This window comes from Oncorhynchus mykiss, chromosome 3 (assembly GCF_057628025.1).
Source record: "Oncorhynchus mykiss isolate SJ-2025 chromosome 3, ASM5762802v1, whole genome shotgun sequence".
Classification (NCBI taxonomy): Eukaryota; Metazoa; Chordata; class Actinopteri; order Salmoniformes; family Salmonidae; genus Oncorhynchus; species Oncorhynchus mykiss.
Window position 1 is genome coordinate 74,230,792 of NC_143024.1, and position 21,619 is coordinate 74,252,410.

General features: G+C 42.0%; 1 protein-coding gene across 2 annotated transcripts in view; it reads left to right on the forward strand.

Moving 5' to 3' along the window:
* The window catches only part of LOC110520346 (5-hydroxytryptamine receptor 2A), a 42,026-nt gene extending 22,443 nt beyond the window's left edge, over positions 1 to 19,583 (forward strand). Inside the window, exons 2-4 of one of the 2 annotated variants that reach the window (XM_090230128.1) lie at positions 1,382 to 1,582; positions 15,718 to 15,764; positions 19,364 to 19,583. In XM_090230128.1, coding sequence (XP_090086254.1) covers positions 1,382 to 1,582; positions 15,718 to 15,764; positions 19,364 to 19,429 — 314 coding nt within the window. In that variant the 3' untranslated portion in view covers positions 19,430 to 19,583. Of the gene's footprint in view, positions 1 to 1,381; positions 1,583 to 15,717; positions 18,468 to 19,363 lie in introns of those variants that run through there. The other variant, XM_021597601.3, reaches the window with a different exon arrangement.
* Positions 19,584 to 21,619: the final 2,036 nt, after the last annotated feature.

The window sequence follows — 21,619 nt, forward strand, 5'->3', positions numbered from 1 at the left end:
ACATTGTAGCACAAGATGCACAACCAACATATAGGATATGCGACAGGGGTCTGGAGAACAGAACAGCCATCATCGGTGCGTCCTTGACCCGCCCAACGTACTGGTCCTAGCCCAAGTTCATAGGATTTCACCCCGATCATGAAAGTTCATGGCAAAATCGTGTAGGGAATGTACTAGACTATACAGACCACAGGAGGCACATCATCATCATTATAAGATACTAATCTGCAAACATAGACTGGGTCCATTTTCATCCCCCTTCCCTTTATCTTCACTCTTACCTCTCTTTCTCTTCCCTCCATCCATTATGGCACTCAGATGGGCAGACCAAAATATCAAATACGGTAGAGAAGTGCATGCTGGGACAGCTTGAGGTCTAATGACTTCCCACTTCAGAGAGGTGAGAGAGGGGAGAGAGAGGTAAGAGATGGAGAGAGAGGTGAGAGAGAGAGTTGCTGATAAAAATACGTAGAAAGAGGCATTAGCATTGCTGGAGGTCTAATCCTTTTTCCACCTCCATGGGAGAGGAAAGAGAGAAGTGAGAAAGAGTGATGAAGTGGTCTGACAGAGAGAGAGGGAGAGACAGAGAGATAGAGAGGAAGGAAGAGAAAGAGAGAGACATAGGGCTGTCAGTCCGTGACAATCAGTCCAAATAAACATGCTACGTAAGGCTCTCCTTCAGGAGAGAGGAGAGGAGCGAGGGAGTCTGTGACCTCCCAACAGAGAGAAAGAGAAATAGAGGAGGATAAATTGGAGAATAGAGAAACAGTGTAACTACCACACCTGACTGTGCTTGCCAACAGTGAGATTCCCTATCTCCAGCTTATTATCACATTCTAATGTCTGGTCTTTATTCTGTACTTTTACTGTGTACTCTTTTCATTTGGAGGTTGTATTTAGTTGTGTCTGTATGGGGGATGTAGCTACAGTTTCTCAAAAGATAGGGCACAGGGGCTTCTCTAAACTGCCTTGTACATTTTGAGAAAGGCTGCTTTGCACTGTGTTTGTGAACCTCAGACTTATTTTAAAACACACACACACACAAGCTATGTTTTAGAGGGTTTGGAGGTGTTCCACGCATCTGAGTCATTCTATTTTATGTGTTTTGGTCACCTCATAAGAAGCTTTTTAGTTGCTATTACTACCCAACAACTCTTATAAAAACTCCACTGTCTCTGCAAATGCATTTTACAACCAACACCAATTCCATAAAAATAAATGTGGTAGGTGCTGAAAGTCTCACATATATCTTGTAACTGGTATTCCCATTACAAGACAGGGTTGCTGTAATTGGTGTTTAATTTCCTCTGTAAAAAAAAGTACATCCGCAAAAAAACTATTTCCCAGAGTTCATTGAGTTTTCCCTGTGTCCCCCCTACAGACCACTGGTGGCCCCTGCCCTCGGACCTGTGCCCTATCTGGATCTACCTGGATGTGCTGTTCTCCACAGCCTCCATCATGCACCTGTGTGCCATCTCTCTGGACCGCTACATCGCCATCAGAAACCCCCTCCACCACAGCCGCTTCAACTCCCGAACCAAGGCTCGCCTCAAGATCATGGCTGTCTGGACCATCTCTGTGGGTAAGAGACTGGAAGGAAGACAAGCCTGCACAAGTATATGATGCCCTCTTACTTTAGAGAGAGGGAAAGAGATAGAGATAGTGAGGAAGAGGGAGAAGGAGAGAGAGCATGTGGGTCTTTCTATAAATAATGGGGCCAATGTGTGACATTGGGATCAACATTTCAAAATGGTTTGAAACAAAAATAAAAATGATTTTTGTGCAGTTCCACATGTGCACTTAGAGGAATAAGTGTGAATATATGCAAATTGGCCCATAACGCCAGCTATACTACAACATAGGACGAGGACTATAATCCTTTAATCAGGGTTCATTAAGACATTGGCAAGTCAAATTCAAGGACTTTCAGGAACTTTTCCAAGTACTTAATTGTTATTTTCACTGACCTCAATGTTATACAATTGTATAATTTACATAATTGTACATATAGCCCTAATATATAACATCCCCCATTACCACTTTAAGAATAATGCGTTTAGGCCAAAAAGGCCAACAAGTAGGGAGGGCATTAGCACTAAGAATAATTAAAAAAAATGTTGGCCTTGCCAATGCATTGATTTTCAAATTTGTATTACATTCTAAAATATGTGAGAATATATGGGACATTGCCTGACAAAATAAATTGGATGCATGCGTGGCGATTTTTCTGTAGTCTACATGGCCGACGCAGCCATGAATAGTGGGAGCATGAATCTCAACATCACTGTTTTATAATGAGAGTGCGACCAAAAAACTGGTTCCTTTTGTAATGGAAGGATTTGTATGGAAAGCCAAGTTGAAGCCAACGTTGGATGCTGTCGTCATAATAACCGCACCTGGTTTTAACGCAACAGAGTTACTCAACACCCTTCAATTGAAGCTGCGGAAACAAACGAAAGAGGCCAAATCTCTCATGAAAACGGATAAAAAATTGTAATAACTTGAATGAATTGGCTACAATTTTTACAAGGACTTTTAATGCACCAAATTGAGGAAATGTCAGATTTTCAAGGTAGGCCTACAGTACCAGTCAGAAGTTTGGACACACCTACTCATTCCAGGGTTTTTCGTTATTTTGACTATTTTCTACATTTTCAAGACATCACAACTATGAAATAACACATATGGAATCATGTAGTAACCAAAAAAGTATTAAACAAAAAATATATTTTAGATTTAAGATTCTTCAAAGTAGCCACCCTTTGCCTTGATGACAGATTTGCACACTCTTGGCATTCTCTCAACCAGCTTTATTATGGCAAGAACATCCCAAATTAGCAAAGACTTTAAGACTTTAAGTCATGAAGGTCCGTCAATGCGGAAAATTTCAAGAACTTTGAAAGTTTCTTCAAGTGCAGTCGCAAAAACCATCAAGAGTTATGATGAAACTGTCTCTCATGAGGACCACTACAGGAAAGGAAGACTACAGGAAAGGAAGACCCAGAATTACCTCTGCTGCAGAGCATAAGTTCATTAGAGTTACCAGACACATCTCACTCACCCCTTCCTTTTCTGCAGCAACCAGTGATCTGGGTCAACAGCATCAATGTAACAGTATAGCTTCCGCCCCTCTCCTCACCCGTACCTGGGCTCGAACCAGGGACCCTCTGCACACAGACAACAGTCACCCTCAAAGCATTGTTATCCATCGCTCCACAAATCCACAGACCTTGCAGAGCAAGGGGAACAACTACTTCAAGGTCTCAGAGTGAGTGACGTCCCCGATTGAAACGCTATTATCGCGCACACTGCTAACTAGCTAACCATTTCACATCGGTTACATGAAGCATGGAAGAGAAAGTGTGATGGTGTGGCGGTGCTTTGCTGGTGACACTGCAGGTGATTTATTTAGAATTCAAGGCACACTTAACCAGCGTGGCTACCACAGCCTTCTGCAGTGATACCCCATCCCATCTGGTTTGCCCTTAGTGGGACTATCATTTGTTTTTAAACAGGATAATGACCAAAAACACACCTCCAGGCCGTGTAAGGGCTATTTGACCAAGAAGGAGAGTGATGGAGAGCTGCATCAGATGACCTGGCCTCCACAATCACCCGACCTCCACCCAATTGAGATGGTTTGGGATGCAGCCAACAAGTGCTCAGCATATGTGGGAACTCCTTCAAGACTGTTGGAAAAACATTCCACATGAAGTTGGTCGAGAGAATGCCAAGAGTGTGCAAAGCTGTCATCAAGGCAAAGGGTGGCTACTTTGAAGAATCTCAAATATAAATATATTTTGATTTGTGTATCACTTTTTTGTTTACTACAAGAATCCATATTTATTTTTTATTTCACCTTTATTTAACCAAATAGGCTAGTTGAGAACAAGTTCTAAGAGTTACACAGAGTTACACATGGGATAAACAATCGTACAGTCAATAACACAACAGAAAAATCTGTATACAATGTGTGCAAATGAAGTTAGGAGGTAATTCAATAAATAGGCCCCAAGCGGCGAAGTAATTACAATTTAGCAGTTTACACTGGAATGATATGTGCAGATGAGGATGTGCAGGCAGAAACACTGGTGTGCAAAAGAGCAGAAAAACAAAAACAAATATGGGGATGAGGTAGGTAGTTGGTTGGTTGGATGGGCTATTTACAGATGGGCTATGTACAGGTGCAGCGATTGGTAAGCTGCTCTGACAGCTGACGCTTAAAGTTAGTGAGGGAGATGTAAGTCTCCAACTTCAGAGATAGATTTTTGCAATTTGTTCCAGTCATTGGCAGCAGAGAACTGGAAGGAGAGGCAGCCAAAGGAGGTGTTGGCTTTGGGGGGTGACCAGTGAAATATTACCTGCTGGAGCGCGTGCTATGGGTAGGTGTTGCTATGGTGACCAGTGAGCTGAGATAAGGTGGAGCTTTTTACCTAGCCAAGACTTATAGATGACCTGGAGCCAGTGGGTTTGGCGACAAATATGTAGCGAGGACCAGCCAATGAGAGCATACAGGTCGCAGTGGTGGGTAGTATATGGGGCTTTGGTGACAAAACGGATGGCACTGTGATAGACTGCATCCAATTTGCTGAGTAGAGCGTTGGAGGCTATTTTGTAAATGACATCGCCGAAGTCAAGGATCAATAGGACAGTCAGTTTTACGAGGGTTTGTTTGGCAGCATGAGTGAAGGAGGCTTTGTTGCGAAATGGTAAGCCGATTCTAGATTTAACTTGGATTGGAGATGCTTAACTTCTTATGGCTGGGGGGGCAGTATTGAGTAGATTGGATGAATAAGGTGCCCAGAGTAACCTGCCTACTACTCAGGCCCAGAAGCTAAGATATGCAAATGATTAGTAGATTTTGATAGAAAACACTCTGAAGTTTCTAAAACTGTTTGAATGATGTCTGTGAGTATAACAGAACTCATATGGCAGGCAAAACATAACAGCTGGGAGGAGGTACTCTTATTCTCCATGGACTTTACAGTGTCTCAAAACTTTTTGGAATTAGTGCTGCAAGATGCTAATTTCTGTTTGAAAATTCTAGAATTTGCTTTCCTAACTGACTGTGTGCATTGGTTCCTGACTTCCCTGAAAAGTTGCATATCACGGGGACTATTCGAAGCTAGTGCAGTACGCCACAGGGTGTTTTTGTGCTGGTCAAATGGGCAGTCAAGTCTGGAGTGAACAAATGGCTGTATCTGTTCTTAGATCAACATTTTTTGAAAGGGGGATGCTTATTTTAGATGGTGAGGAAAGCACTTTTAAATAACAACCAGGCATCCTCTACTGACAGGATGAGGTCAATATTCTTCCAGGATACCCGGGCCAGGTCGATTAGAAAGTGTACTGTTGATGTCTTCACTATTGTTCTACAATGTCGAAAATAGTCCAAATAAAGAAAAAACAAAAGTCGATGTGTCAACTTTTGACTAGTACTGTATTGCAGTACATGCATTTCTGATCTTGATGCTTTTTCTGTTAACTGTAAATCAAGCAGTGAAGTGTATTAATGGACGCCAAGGGAAGCCAGGCTTCCCCCCAAAAATTAGCAACAAAAAAACCATCTCATTTATCTTTCGTCTCTCTGTGTTTCATAATTTTCCTTCAATTCGCAAGAGGCTGAATGTATCTCACAGGAGAAAGCATCTGAGTGAGAGAAACAGCGCCACACTGCCTCTCAATGTGTACACCATCTATCTGAACTATCTGGTCCAAATGAGTATGACATTGTAGTATTGAATGCAAGGGAAGCCAGCAAGCATTTGGCCTCCTTTGATAAAAAAAAAATAATACAAAATTTGCCAATCAGCGTTGAGCTAAACTGAGCGAGCTCAACCGTGAATGGTCTTGGCGGGGGAAAAAAAAGAAAACGTCTCTCCTATCAAATCGCTTTGAGAGCATATGTCATTAACAGAAACAACTTGAACTGTTCCATCTCGTTGTGTTGTCCACCGGTTGCTAGCTAGCTAACTAAAATTGGTCCTTTCCTAAATTAGCCATGGATGGAGATAGTGATTTGAACTTGTGGTTTTGATTCCTTCTCCACACTGGCCAATGATTATAACGACGATTCTGATCCAACCATTAAGTTGTGCCCCTGGCCTGAGAGGATGGAAGTTTATTATGTACAGTAGCTAGATGTAGAAGGCTAATATTAACCAGCTAACATTGCCAATTAATGGAAGTTAGGCTAGCGAGCAAGCATTTTAGCCTGGTAGCCTAGGACAACAAAAAATAAAAGCATGTACTGTATGACAGAATGATAGACCGTTTCTTCAACATGAAATGTAGCTTATGTTGATTGAATTAAATTGTTGTTTTTTTGTCACTATATTAGACTAAGCAGGGTTGATTTGATGATGTTGAAATGTTAAAGTTGCTGGAATAGTGGAGGCAGCTCCTGTTTTCTTTGTGGTTCTAAATCAATAGATTTTTAGTGGTCTGAAAATGTCGGAAACATGTACAGTTGAAGTCGGAAGTTTACATGCACTTAGGAGTCATTAAAACTAGTTTTTCAACATCTCCGCAAATGTCTTGTTTACAAAATATAGTTTTGGGAAGTCGGTTAGGACATCTACTTTGTGCATAACACAAGTCATTTTTCCAACAATTGATTAGACCGATTTTTTCACTTAGAATTCACTGTATCACAATTCCAGTGGGTCAGAAGTTTACATACACTAAGTTGACTGTGCCTTTAAACAGCTTGGAAAATTCCAGAAAATTATGTCATGGCGTTAGAAGCTTCTGATGGGCAAATTGACATCATTTGAGTCAATTGGAGATGTTTCTGTGGATGCATTTCAAGGCCTACTTTTAATGCCTCTTTGCTTGACATGATGGGAAAATCAAAAGAAATCAACCAAGACCTCAGAAAAAAATTGTAGACCTCCACAAGTCTGGTTCATCCTTGGGAGCAATTTCCAAACGCCTGAAGGCACCACGTTCATCTGTACAAACAATAGTACGCAAGTATAAACACCATGGGACCATGCAGCCGTCATACCGCTCAGGAAGGAGACCCATTCTGCCTCCTAGAGATGAACGTACTTTAGGGCGGAAAGTGCAAATCCATCACAGAACAACAGCAAAGGACCTTGTGAAGATCCTGGAGGAAACAGGTACAAAAGTATTTATATCCACAGTAAAATGAGTCCTATATCAACATAACCTGAAAGGCCGCCCATCAAGGAAGAAGCCACTGCTCCAAAACCGCCATAAAAAAAGCCAGACTACGGTTTGCAACTGCACCTGGGGACAAAGATTGTACTTTTTGGAGAAATGTCCTCTCGTCTGATGAAACAAAAATATAACTGTTTGGCCATAATGTTGTGGGGGTGCTTTGCTGCAGGAGAGACTGGTGCACTTCACAAAATAGATAGCATCATGAGGAAAATTATGTGGATATATTGAAGCAACATCTCAAGACATCAGGAAGTTAAAGCGTGGTCGCAAATGGGTCTTCCAAATGGACAATGACCCCAAGCAAACTTCCACAGTTGTGGCAAAATGGCTTAAGGACAACAAAGTCAAGGTATTGGAGTGGCCATCACAAAGCTCTGACCTCAATCTTATAGAACATTTGTGGGCAGAACTGTAAAAGAGTGTGCGAGCAAGGAGGCCTACAAACCTGACTCAATTACACCAGCTCTGTCAGGAGGAATGGGCCAAAATTCACCCAACTTCTTGGGGAAAGCTTGTGGAAGGCTACCCAAAACGTTTGACCCAAGTTAAACAATTTAAAGGCAATGCTACCAAATACTAATTGAGTGTATGTTAACTTCTGACCCATTGGGAATGTGATGAAATAAATAAAAGCTGAAATAAATAATTCTCTCCACTATTATTCTGACATTTCACAAAATAAAGTGGTGATCCTAACTGACGTAAGACAGGGAATTTTTACTAGGATTAAAATGTCAGGAATTGTGAAAAACTGAGTTTAAATGTATTTGGCTAAGGTGTATGTAAACCTCCGACTTCAACTTTACTTGCTTAACAATTTTTATTTATTTTTTATTTTACCTTTATTTAACCAGGCAAGTCAGTTAAGAACAAATTCTTATTTTCAATGACGGCCTGGGAACAGTGGGTTAACTGCCTGTTCAGGGGCAGAACGACAGATTTGTACCTTGTCAGCTCGGGGGTTTGAACTCGCAACCTTCCGGTTACTAGTCCAACGCTCTAACCACTAGGCTACCCTGCCGCCCAACAATGCTGTAGGTCATGTAACTGTCTGTTAAATGCAATATGCGTCGTAGACTTTAACGGACAGAGGTTGCTATATGGTTTTGTCTTAAAAAAAGGTGTGGTTGAATTTATTCTACTACTGTCTTCTTATTGTTTCGGCCTTTAGGCCTATCACGGTCACAAGGCATATGAATTAACAGCAAACAAAGCAATTATCGCAACACATACAGTGTAGGTTGTAATGGCTTTTTTTTGTTACCCATGCACCGCTACTGAAATCAAGCAGACTACAACAGATGATGAACTTCAATTTGCTTGGGATATTAGATCCATGTGGATCCAGGTTTCATTGGTGTTACGAATGATACAAAATATTCTGGACATTCCTCGCAAAACATGTTTTTTCCCAGTGTGGTTGCATCACATGCACTATCACAACAGCAGTTGTCATTTGACTATCAAATCCCAAAAAATCCTTCCTGGATCAGATTATAATGTGTGGTGAAGCACCACGGTGTAAGTATTATTCATAATTATTGAAGGACCATGTTAATGTATTTGTAATCGAATACATTATTTTAGATGTGTGTGCCCATGAAAACTTTTTTCTCTCCTTGCATAATCTCCATTCCATAAATGTTTTATCCTGAAAACTCCCCAGTCCTTCATGATTACAAGCATACCCCTAACATGATGCAGCCACCACTATGCTTGAAAATATGAAGAGTGGTACTTAGTGATGTGTTGTATTGGATTTGCCCCAATTTGTAATGAGGGCAAAAAGTTAATTGCTTTGACAAATTTTTTCCAGAATTACTTTAGTGCCTTGTTTCAAACAGAATGCATGTTTTGGAATCATTTATTCCTTTGTTCTTTTCACTAGTATTAGCATTAGTATTGTAGAATAACTACAATGCTGTTGATCCATCCTAAGTTTTCTCCTATCACAGCCATTCAACTCTGTAACGGTTTTAAAGTCAACGTTGGCCTCATGGTGAAATCCCTGAGTGGCACCTGAGTCAGGAAGAACGACTGTATCTTTGTAGTGACTGGGTGTATTGATACACCATCCAAAAATGTAATTAATAACTTCACCATGCTCAACAGGGATATTCAATGTTTTTTTTAAACATATCTATCAATAGGTGCCCTTCATTGCGGGGCATTGGAAAGTCTTCCTGGTCTTTGTGGTTGAATCTGTGATTGAAATTCCCTGCTCGACTGAGGGACCTTACAGATAATTGTATGTGTGGGGTACAGAGATAAGGTAGTCATTCAAAAATCATGTTAAACACTAACGTGCAGCCTGGTGACCTAGAGGCCGGAGAGGGAGCACACGTGACAGTACCCCCTCCCCTCCCTGACGTGCAGCTCCAGCTGCAAGACGCCGACCAAGATGATGATCCTGGGGATCAGGAGTGGACAGCAGGGTCCTCAGCTTAATGATGCGCTTGGAGGGCACTATGGTGTTGAACGCTGAGCTGTAGTCAATGACTTGTGTGGCTCCTTTCCAATGGTTCAATACCACCACTAATGATCCAGTCATGCTGTGTAGAGACCCAGGGATGCAGGGAGGGACAATGTCACATAGAACCAGGGAAGCAGAGAGAGACAATACACAATGTAGGGAGAAATGAACTACCGATATGACTCACCATTCCACAGGTTCCTGGTCCCAAGCGGAGCGCTAGAATATGATACGCTGCCGCCTGCAAATTAAATAAGGTTATGTATGTCACTGCTGCTTATCTACATGTTAGGTCTCATCCCCTCTCCTCTCGTTTATCTGCACATGGTAGAGAGAGAGAGAAGCTGAAGTGTAGCTGATGTTACACAGAACTGAGATGATGTGTGCTGTTAAACAAACCCTGGAACAGTGCTGCTACTGCCCAGCCTATTGCACAAAAATGCTACCACAGAGAGACATCTCTGAAGACCTTACAAAACCCCACACATACACAGAACACACACCTCATACACGTACACACACCTCATCCTGTACACACGCACACCCACCTCACCCTGCCATGACCAAGGAATGTTCCTTTGCCATGACCAGGACTTTATTAATTTTTCATATCAAACAAGATAGTTTTACAAAAGTTGCCAAGCTCAATTAAAAAAATAGTACTATTTGGTCTTTGAAACCAGCAGTCATTTTCTTTCCTGTTGAATCATTGAGGTGGTTCCTACAGCTTCCTGTATCTCTGTCATGTATTGTGCCTCAATGTTGGTCTGACAGACAGAGACTGAAAGCATCCCCTGGGGCTATTTTTATCCCTTCAGACACACTGAGCTATAGTTTCCTCGAACAAAGAAACACGCAATAACCAACGCCGTAAAAATGTCCGTATTGGCATCAGCAGATCCATGATAATGTAACTGCCACTGAAAGCTTTTTTGCAAATATGGAGAAATAATTAGCTGAGCTGTGTTTATTGGAGTAGTAGTAAATTGCTCCTACAGAGCAGAGATACTGACCTAAGGTCAGTTTAACATTTCCTCTTCCTGGGGTTAAGCTCATGTTTTGTGTCTGGTGTGGTCTCCAACCCGGAGCTCGTTGTGTCTGTGGTTCTGGTGTGGACTTGTTAGTGTGGAAACATGGCAGAGATGGTTGAGATGTCTGGATCAGGTATGTGTTTTGGTCTGTCTCCAACTGCTGTGCCGGGTGTGCTGCTGCACTGCTCTACAGAAGCCACTGAAGATCCAGGGCAACGGGAAGCTAGTCCAAACAACCTGTAATACTAGGGAGGAATGGAGTAAAGACACATGATGGGGGTGGATAGCAACAGAGGAGAAGGAATATAAACAAAGGATTACATGATGAAATGTTGGACTTGAGTCATATGATTGATTCAGGGTTCCATGGCCATCTGGATAGCAGAAGATTGTCTTGACTATATGTCAACTGCTTCCACATCCCAACCCACACAAGAAGATGTCTCTTGACGCGATTGCTTTTCTGCATTTCAAGTTTGTCTTGGTTCATCTTTTTAACATGCCCTGGATTTCAACAAAGCCAGACAAAAAATTATTGATTTACAATCCCTCCCTGGTTAAGAAAAGATCAACTCGAAGAAAAACTCCACCTTTCTTTCTCCTTTTAGTCTCAATCCCCTTCTGAATAGTGCATTCGGAAAGTATTCAGACCCCTTCCCTTTTTCCACATTTTGTTACGTTACAGCCTTATTCTAAAATGGATTAAATACAGTGCCTTGCGAAAGTATTCGGCCCCCTTGAACTTTGCGACCTTTTGCCACATTTCAGGCTTCAAACATAAAGATACAAAACTGTATTTTTTTGTGAAGAATCAACAACAAGTGGGACACAATCATGAAGTGGAGATGACATTTATTGGATATTTCAAACTTTTTTAACAAATCAAAAACTGAAAAATTGGGCGTGCAAAATTATTCAGCCCCTTTACTTTCAGTGCAGCAAACTCTCTCCAGAAGTTCAGTGAGGATCTCTGAATGATCCAATGTTGACCTAAATTACTAATAAATGACTGATAAATACAATCCACCTGTGTGTAATCAAGTCTCCGTATAAAAGCACCTGCACTGTGATAGTCTCAGAGGTCCGTTAAAAGCGCAGAGAGCATCATGAAGAACAAGGAACACACCAGGCAGGTCCGAGATACCGTTGTGAAGAAGTTTAAAGCCGGATTTGGATACAAAAAGATTTCCCAAGCTTTAAACATCCCAAGGAGCACTGTGCAAGCGATAATATTGAAATGGAAGGAGTATCCGACCACTGCAAATCTACCAAGACCTGGCCGTCCCTCTAAACTTTCAGCTCATACAAGGAGAAGACTGATCAGAGATGCAGCCAAGAGGCCCATGATCACTCTGGATGAACTGCAGAGATCTACAGCTGAGGTGGGAAACTCTGTCCATAGGACAACAATCCTATGGATATCCAATCCAATGTATATTGCACAAATCTGGCCTTTATGGAAGTGTGGCAAGAAGAAAGCCATTTCTTAAAGATATCCATAAAAAGTGTCGTTTAAAGTTTGCCACAAGCCACCTGGGAGACACACCAAACATGTGGAAGAAGGTGCTCTGGTCAGATGAAACCAAAATTGAACTTTTTGGCAACAATGCAAAACGTTATGTTTGGCGTAAAAGCAACACAGCTGAACACACCATCGCCACTGTCAAACATGGTGGTGGCAGCATCATGGTTTGGGCCTGCTTTTCTTCAGCAGGGACAGGGAAGATACACGACCATTCTGGAAGAAAACCTGATGGAGTCTGCAAAAGACCTGAGACTGGGACGGAGATTTGTCTTCCAACAAGACAATGATCCAAAACATAAAGCAAAATCTACAATGGAATGGTTCAAAAATAAACATATCCAGGTGTTAGAATGGCCAAGTCAAAGTCCAGACCTGAATCCAATCGAGAATCTGTGGAAAGAACTGAAAACTGCTGTTCACAAATGCTCTCTATCCAACCTCACTGAGCTCAAGCTGTTTTGCAAGGAGGAATGGGAAAAATGTTCAGTCTCTCGATGTGCAAAACTGATAGGGACATACCCCAAGCGACTTACAGCTGTAATCGCAGCAAAAGGTGGCGCTACAAAGTATTAACTTAAGGGGGCTGAATAATTTTGCACGCCCAATTTTTCAGTTTTTGATTTGTTAAAGAAGTTTGAAATATCCAATAAATGTCGTTCCACTTCATGATTGTGTCCCACTTGTTGTTGATTCTTCATAAAAAAATACAGTTTTATATCTTTATGTTTGAAGCCTGAAATGTGGCAAAAGGTCGCAAAGTTCAAGGGGGCCGAATACTTTCGCAAGGCACTGTATGTTTTTTTCCTCATCAATCTACACACAATAGCCCATAATGACAAAGCAAAAATAGGTTTTTAGAATCTTTCGCAAATGTATCATCCTTGAGATGTTTCTACAACTTGATTGAAGCCCGCCTGTGGTAAATTCAATAGATTAGACATGATTTGGAAAGGCACACACCTGTTTATATAAGGTCCCACAGTTGACAATGCATGTCAGAGCAAAAACCAAGCCATTACTCGAAGGAATTGTCTGTAGAGCTCCAAGACAGGATTGTGTCGAGGCACAGATCTGGGAAAGGGTAGCAAAACATTTCTGCAGCATTGAAGGTCCCCAAGAACACAGTGGCCTCCATCATTCTTAGATAGAATAAGTTTGGAACCTCCAAGACACTTCCTAGAGCTGGCCATCTGGCCAAACTGAGCAATCGGGGGAGAAGGGCCTTGGTCAGGGAGGTGACCAAGAACCTGATGGTCACTCTGACAGAGCTCTCCAGAGTTCCTCTGTGGAGATGGGAAAGTTTTTCAGAAGGACAACCATCTCTGCTGCACTCCACCAATCAGACCTTTATGGTAGAGTGCCAGACGTAAGCCACTCCTCAGTAAAAGGCACATGACAGCCCACTTGGAGTTTGAGTGGCCAGCCAGAGCCTGAACTTGAACCCAATCGAACATCTCTGGAGAGACCTGAAAATAGCTGTGCAGCGACGCTCCCCAACCAACCTGTCAGAACTTGAGAGGATCTGCAGAGAAGAATGGGAGAAACTCCAAGTGTGCCAAGCTTTTTGCGTCATACCCAAGAAGACTCTAGGCTGGAATTGTCAGAATGGTGGGTGTAAGCTGGTGTATGCAGTCAGGCACAGGAGAGCAGAGAATTGGGAGCAATGTAACTTTACTCAGAATAATGAACGGTGCAAGGTAAAACAATAGACTTGCCCAAACACAAAACACACAAACATCAACTTCTACGCACGGGCAAGAAACAGCACCCGTCGAAATAACCAGTCACCAACATACCGAACATGACATAAAACAATCCCTCACAACACCATGGGGGAAACAGAGGGTTAAATACATGAACAATAATTATGGGAATGAAAAACAGGTGTGTAGAAACAAAGAAAAAACAAATGGAAAATGAAAAGTGGATCAACGATGGCTAGAAGACCGGCGACGCTGACCGGCGACGCTGACCACCGAGCGCCGCCCGAACAAGGAGAGGAACCGACTTCGGCTGAAGTTGTGACAGTAATCACTGCCAAAGGTGCTTCAACAAAGTACTGAGTAAAGGGTCTGAATAGTTCTGAATAGTTATTTCTAACACATTTGCAAAAAACTGTTTCTGATTTGTCAATATGGGGTATTGTGTGTAGATTGATGAGGGAAAAAAACGATTGAATGCAGTTTAGAATAAGGCTTTAACATAACAAAATGTGGAAAAGGGGAAGGGGTCTGAATACATTTCCAAATGCACTGTATATTTTTAGAGGGGGCCCACTGGACACAGACGTCAATTCAACATCTATTCTTGCTGGTTCCAAGTAATTTCATTGAAATGACGTGGAAACAACATTGATTTAACCAGTGTGTGCCAAGTGGGAGGAGATCATCAGGGTGAAGAGAAACGCAGACAAAACTTATCTTTTGATTATTTCTGAATTCTGGGTATACAAGCATTTTGATGGATTTTTGGCCTCCTAAATATGACAATAAAATGCTGACTGTGGCCTTGTCAGAAAAGCAAATAAAATTGTATTTGTCACATGTGCCAAATACAACGGTGGTAGACTTTACTCTGAAATGCTTGCTTACGAGCCCTTCCTAACGATGCAGAGTTTTTAATATTTATATACATAAATATTAACATAAGAGGAATAGAATATACAATAATGAAGCTAGAAAGAGGAAGTACTCATCCTTCTTCCAATCAAAGTCATGAACGTGTAATAAAACGAGGGACTATTTCATTTCTTTCGGATCAGGATGCGAAGGAATTAACTGGGCCAAAGAAGTTTCACAATGACATGTCCAGGAGTGGAATGTTAATTAACTTTCAATTGACTGATTTCCTCATATGAACTGTAACTCAGTAAAATCTTTGAAACGGTGGCATGTTGTGTTTATATTTTTGTTCAGTATACTTGCAAATGGGAGGTTATAAATCATTGAACATGTTACCTGTGCGTGCCTAAAGTGATGGGATCTTAATTCTCTGTCTATTTTCCTGCTCTGAACCCCAAAATGTCAGTCAGTGTCAGGCCAGTTGCAGCTCCTCCCTGAGGGCATTAGGGTCCCTGCAGCAAACTGTGTTGCTGTGGGGATGAAAGCCATAGTGAATGGCTCCAGATGCATCTGTCCCTCTCTCTCCCAAATCCAGTTATTGGACGCTAATGATAATAGTGCTGACTGAATCTGTGAGGGGAAATTGCAGGGTTTATATGTCCTGGTGGGCAGACAGTGGCGATATGAGGGCTATTACATTAATAATGCAAGAGGATCCTGCCCTGGTGGCTTGATTTACGGTTGGAATGAGCAACAGGTTGACTATGATTGTTGACTTTCTTTACTTTTTGATATTACTGGTAAAATCTTGAAGCGCCACAGTGCTCTGGTTTAGGCAGAGACGAGCTGTAGAAAACTACTTTGAAATCTCAAGAAATGGAACACACACAAACACACAAACCTCACACCAAAATAACTTCTCTCTGTGTCTCTCTGTAGGTATCTCCATGCCCATCCCTGTCCTAGGCCTGCGGGACCACACAAAGGTATTTAAAGATGGCAGCTGCCTGCTGACAGATGACAGTTTCGTCCTGGTAGGCTCCTTCGTGGCCTTCTTCGTCCCCCTCACCATCATGGTGGTCACCTACTTCCTCACCATCAGCGCCCTGCAGAATGAGGCTACACTCTGCCTGGACCAGCTGGTGCCCAGGCCCAAGTGGAGTGCCACCCTGACCCTGGGATTCTTCCCACAGTCCTCGCTCTCCTCAGAGAAGCTCTTCTTCAGGCGTTCGCTCAGCCGTGACACGAGAGGGGTGGGAGGAGGGGTTGGCGGGGCTGGGGTGGACCCGCGGTACGGGCGTCGTACCATGCAGTCAATCAGCAATGAGCAGAAGGCCACCAAGGTCCTGGGTGTGGTCTTCTTCTTGTTCGTGGTCATGTGGTGTCCCTTCTTCATCACCAATGTGCTGGCAGTGGTGTGCAACCCCATGAACTGTGACCCGTGGGTGATGGGGGGGCTGCTGAACGTGTTCGTGTGGGTGGGATACCTCTCCTCAGCCGTCAACCCTCTGGTATACACTCTGTTCAACAAAACGTATCGTGCAGCCTTCTCCCGCTACGTACGCTGCCAGTACAGCCCAGAGAAGAAGCCTCTGCAGCTCATGTTGGTTAATACCATCCCTCCACTGGCCTACAACTCCACCCACCTGCCCCTGGAGGAAATAGGGTCCCTCAGGAATGGGGCCCACAGTGGTGGAGGACCAAATCAAACTCAGACAACGACAAGGCACCCAGGGACCAAGATGAGAGCATCAGCTGTGTGAGAGGTTGTGAGCCTGTGAGGACTGAATCTCCCATAATCCTAGTGAGATCTGCTGTGTTTTGATCACGATCTCGCCTTGTTTCCTGAAGGAAATCTTGGGAACGGAGGTTCCTGTGCTGGAATGTGTTCAGTAGCTCTGTGGTGAGACTCATGCCAGAGAGGAATATGTGAAGAGAGAGGGTCCACTCCCATCAAAATCTGTCCACGCGCGAATACAGTGATAAGCTGTAGGAAGCAGGGAGTACAGAGAGAGGAAAAGACACAACCTGCCTCACAAACACTTAAACTAGTTACACCAGAAGAGAACAACTGAGCTAAAGCAAAATTATCAGCAATAGCCAGGGGCCATGAGGGGATACATTTCCCCAAAATGTTCATACACATAGCCTGGATACCAGACTGTTTAGCTAACATTCCACTCCTTGTGTGCCAAAGATGTTTCACAATGACACATCAAGGAGTGGATTATTAACTAAACAGACTAGTACCTAAGCTACAGTGGCTTGCGAAAGTATTCACCCCCTTGGCATTTTTCCTATTTTGTTGCCTTACAACCTGGAATTTAAATAGATTTTGGGGGGGATTGTATCATTTGATTTACACAACAAGCCTACCACTTTGAAGATGCAAAATATTTTTATTGTGAAACAAACAAGAAGTAAGACAGAAAAACAGAAAACTTGAGCGTGCATAACCCCCCCCTGGAGCAAAACTGCTCCAGCCCCTTCAAGTTGGATGGGTTCCACTGGTGGACAGCTATCTTTAAGTCATACCGCAGATTCTCAATTGGAATTAGGTCTGGGCTTTGACTAGGCCATTCCAAGACATTTAAATGTTTCCCCTTAAACCACTCAAGTGTTGCTTTAGCAGTATGCTTAGGGTCATTGTCCTGCTGGAAAGTGAATCTCCGTCTCAGTCTCAAATCTCTTGAAGACTGAAACAGTTTTCCCTCAATAATTTCCCTGTATTTAGCGCCATCCATCATTCCTTCAATTCTGACCAGTTTCCCAGTCCCTGCCGATGAAAAACATACCTACAGCATGATGCTGCCACCACCATGCTTCACTTTGGGGATGGTATTCTCAGGGTGATGAGAGGTGTTGGGTTTGTGCCAGACATAGTGTTTTCCTTGATGGCCAAAAAGCTCAATTTTAGTCTCATCTAAGTTGAGTACCTTCTTCCATATGTTTGGGGAGTCTCCCACATGCCTTTTGGCGAACACCAAATGTGTCTGCTTATTTTTCTCTTTAAACAATGGCTTTTTTTCTGGCCACTCTTCCATAAAGCCCAGCTCTATGGAGTGTACGGCTTAAAGTGGTCCTATGGACAGATTCTCCAATCTCCGCTGTGGAGCTTTCCAGTTCCTTCAGGGATATCTTTGGTCTCTTTGTTGCCTCTCTGATTAATGCCCTCCTTGCCTGGTCCATGAGTTTTGGTGGGCGGCCCTCTCTTGGCAGGTTTGTTGTGGTGCCATATTCTTTCCATTTTTTAATAATGGATTTAATGGTGATCTGTGAGATGCTCAAAGTTTTGTATGTTTTTTTATAACCCAACCCTGATCTGTACTTCTCCACAACTTTGTCCCTGACATGTTTGGAGAGCTTCTTGGTCTTCATGGCGCTGCTTGCTTGGTGGTGCCCTTTGCCTAGTGGTGTTGCAGATTCTGGGGCCTTTCAGAAAAGGTGGAAGTATACTCAGATCATGTGCCACTTAAATAAAGTCCACCTGTGTGCAATCTAACTAATTATGTGACTTCTGAAGGTAATTTGTTGCACCAGATCTTATTTACGGGTTACAAAGCAAAGGGGGTGAATACATATACATGCACCACTTTTCTAATTGTTGTTTTTTAAATTTCACTACACCAATTTGGCTATTTTGTGTATGTCCATTACATGAAATCCAAATAAATAAAATAAAAATAAAATAATTAAAATTTGTTTAAATTACAGGTTGTAATGCAACAAAATAGGAAAAATGTCAAGGGGGTGAATACGTTTGTAAGGAACTGTTTCATACACCATATACAAATATATATATTTGTGTAAATACATTGTGCCCATCCGTAAATAAATGTGTGTATTTTTGTTGTCGTTACCCGAAGATACGGAGCTAATTTTTGTATTTTCTTGTGTTTCCTTCATGCAGTATAAAGATACAGAAATGTGTATAGGTGGGATGTAGGCTAATGAAGATGTACACTACCATTCAAAAGTTTGGCGTCACTTGGAAATGTCCTTGTTTTTGAAAGAAAAGCTAACTTTTTGTCCATTAAAAGCCTGTAATTGAACCCACAAATTCTGATCTCCAGGTACTCAACTCGTCTAAAGATGGCCAGTTTTATTGCTTCTTAAATCAGAACAACATTTTTCAGCTGTGGTAACATAATTGCAAAAGGGTTTTCAATGATCAATTAGCCTTTTAAAATTATAGACTTGGATTAGCTAATACAATGTGTCATTGGAACACAGGAGTGATGGTTGCTGATAATGGGCCTCTGTACGCCTATATAGATATTCCATTAAAAAAAATCAGCCGTTTCCAGCTACAATAGTCATTTACAACATTAACAATGTCTGCACTGTATTTCTGATCAATTTGATGTTATTTTAATGGACAAAAAGTGAGCTTTTCTTTAAAAAAACAAGAACATTTCTAAGTGACACCAAACTTTTGAATGGTAGTGTATATGTTGACAGATTCCTAGGCATAGTTCAGGGGGCTAAAGGACCTTCCTTTTAAAGGTGTGGGACTCATTTGCACTGAGAGTTGTTGTACCTATGGTTGATGTGATCTGTTATAACCCCTCCCTCTTTTTCATAGGGAACCCACCATCGCCACTCTACCACCAGTTCCTCTGATCTCAACCCCACTCAAGCATTGAACTGATGCTTCTTTTTGAAACATAGACTATGTTGATGTTGCCTGGGTGACCACTTTAACTCCGACGGAGAGAGATCTGTGTATTTTATGGAGTCTATTTTTTTTCTTGACCCAAATGAGAATTTGTTTTTTTTCCGATTAAAGTAAACTAGAAATGTAAGCCTTTATGAGTGTGTGGGGGTCATTTTAGTGTGTACGTCTGACAGGTCAAAGCAGACCTGTTTTTTTTTAAACTGCAGACCAAGGAGAAGCAAAGTGTCTAAGTGTGTGGTCAATGTTCATTTTTGTCACGTAAAAATGAACATCTCTTTTAGGAGTTTTATCCCCCAAATCTCAGGGGATAAAACTTGTTTTACACACACACACATACACCATTCACTGTCATCATTACCCATCTCTAAACCCACCTGTCATGCTCCCCAATCCCTCTTTATTGAAATTACCCAACTTCCACTAAATGATTCACGAAGCCATCAGCCCTGATCATTATAACTTCTTCACCATTTAAAATCATACTTGGGTGATCCATCAACAGACATAGAAATGGGTAATTAGCCAGGAAGAAAAAAGCTAATGTCATGGGATCATGAGGATATTCTCACAGGGAAATAATAAAAAAAGCCCAATTAAAACAAGTTGAAGCCTAACATAACTACATAACATAAACATGAAAAACAACAAAGGCAATTCCCAGCCTGGAGACAGGGGCCAGATGGACCTTTCTGTCTTACATCATGACACGGCCACCTAAGGTAATGTTAAGAGGAGTAAAAGAAGGGGGTACAGGGGTTTAATTTAAGTCTCATTAATTAAATTATTATTTGGGAATTCCTTCAGTAGCTGGGTGGGGAGAAGGATGGATTAATCAGAAATGTGAGGAGAGAGGGAAGGAGAGAGGAGAAAGGGTATGGTAGGCTCCTATTCCAGTCTCCATGGTTTCTTTTAGGGACTGAGCTTGTGTCAGTCTAGAGTGGTACTGATTAAGAATGAGGAGAAAGGAGCGTAAGAGACCTAGAGCAACTGAAAACGGGAAAACAAGACAGTCAGTGGGATGGAGGGAAGAATGAGAGAGAGAGTGAGAGGTGCTGTCAGAGTGCTGGCTACTGTGACCCTAGTGTCAATCATAATGGTGGACAGGTGATGGGTTTTTAACCAGGCTGAGGTGTTTATCCTTTACTTCAATAAGCCTTTGAAAATGTTCTCACAGATACTGTTTCTATCAAGGGCTTTCATCTCTAATTCATCTCATTCAAGCTGTTTTTCTGCTTTTTTGTTGTTGTGTATTTGGTTTGGATTTTCACAGCAGCAGAGCAGTTTAATCGATTCCTTTTAATCTTTCGCCATAAGACAAATGAAAAAGAAAGTCATATTGAAGTGCTTGGAGTAGGTATTAATATCAGTATGGATTTTATGATGAAAAAATATCAATATGCATTTTAATACACCTCAATGGGCAATGTTTGATCTCAGCAATGAGATATAACTGAAAAACAGAGTGGAATTTGAAACAGCTTAGAAAACCAAAACAATTCAGACCAAATTCGCAGTTGTGCCATTTGCAGTATTGGTAGGAATTTCAGTCACTTGGTACTCTCCATATCCACTTCGCATATTGCACATATCTTGAGTTCCACGGCTGTCATAATAAGAACAATTCCGCCTTCACTCTCTGGCCTATGGCAGTCATCGACCGGCAGTCCTACATCATGACGTGGAATGTATTTGATTATGAGGCACACGGTACATCTCAATGTGGCAACAACCAATGAAGTCATTGTTAGCAGTGGGCAGTTTGATTGTTTGGTTACATCTTCAAGGGAGTGGGTGCGAGTTAGCAGACACATATAACTCGGGACACACACACACACGCACGCAGGCACACACTCACACATAAACCACAATCCATTTATGGAGGTCATTGGCGTCTTTGTCAGGTAGGTAATTTAACACAAACCTTTAATCAGGCAAGTGTGTTTCACTCTGTCTTCAATGCTCAACAGTTAGAAGAGGAGCATCACTTTGTTCACACATGGTTCAAAGAGAAGGAAAACAGTAAAGATTTACTCTCGGCCCATATTGGTCCATCAAAGGCTACACCAACTGAACCAAACAGACACCACAACCACTGAGTGGCGAGTCCTAATGTCACCTGCATACTAGGCTTGGTTTTCTCCTAGCAGAACTCAGCTAGGCAAA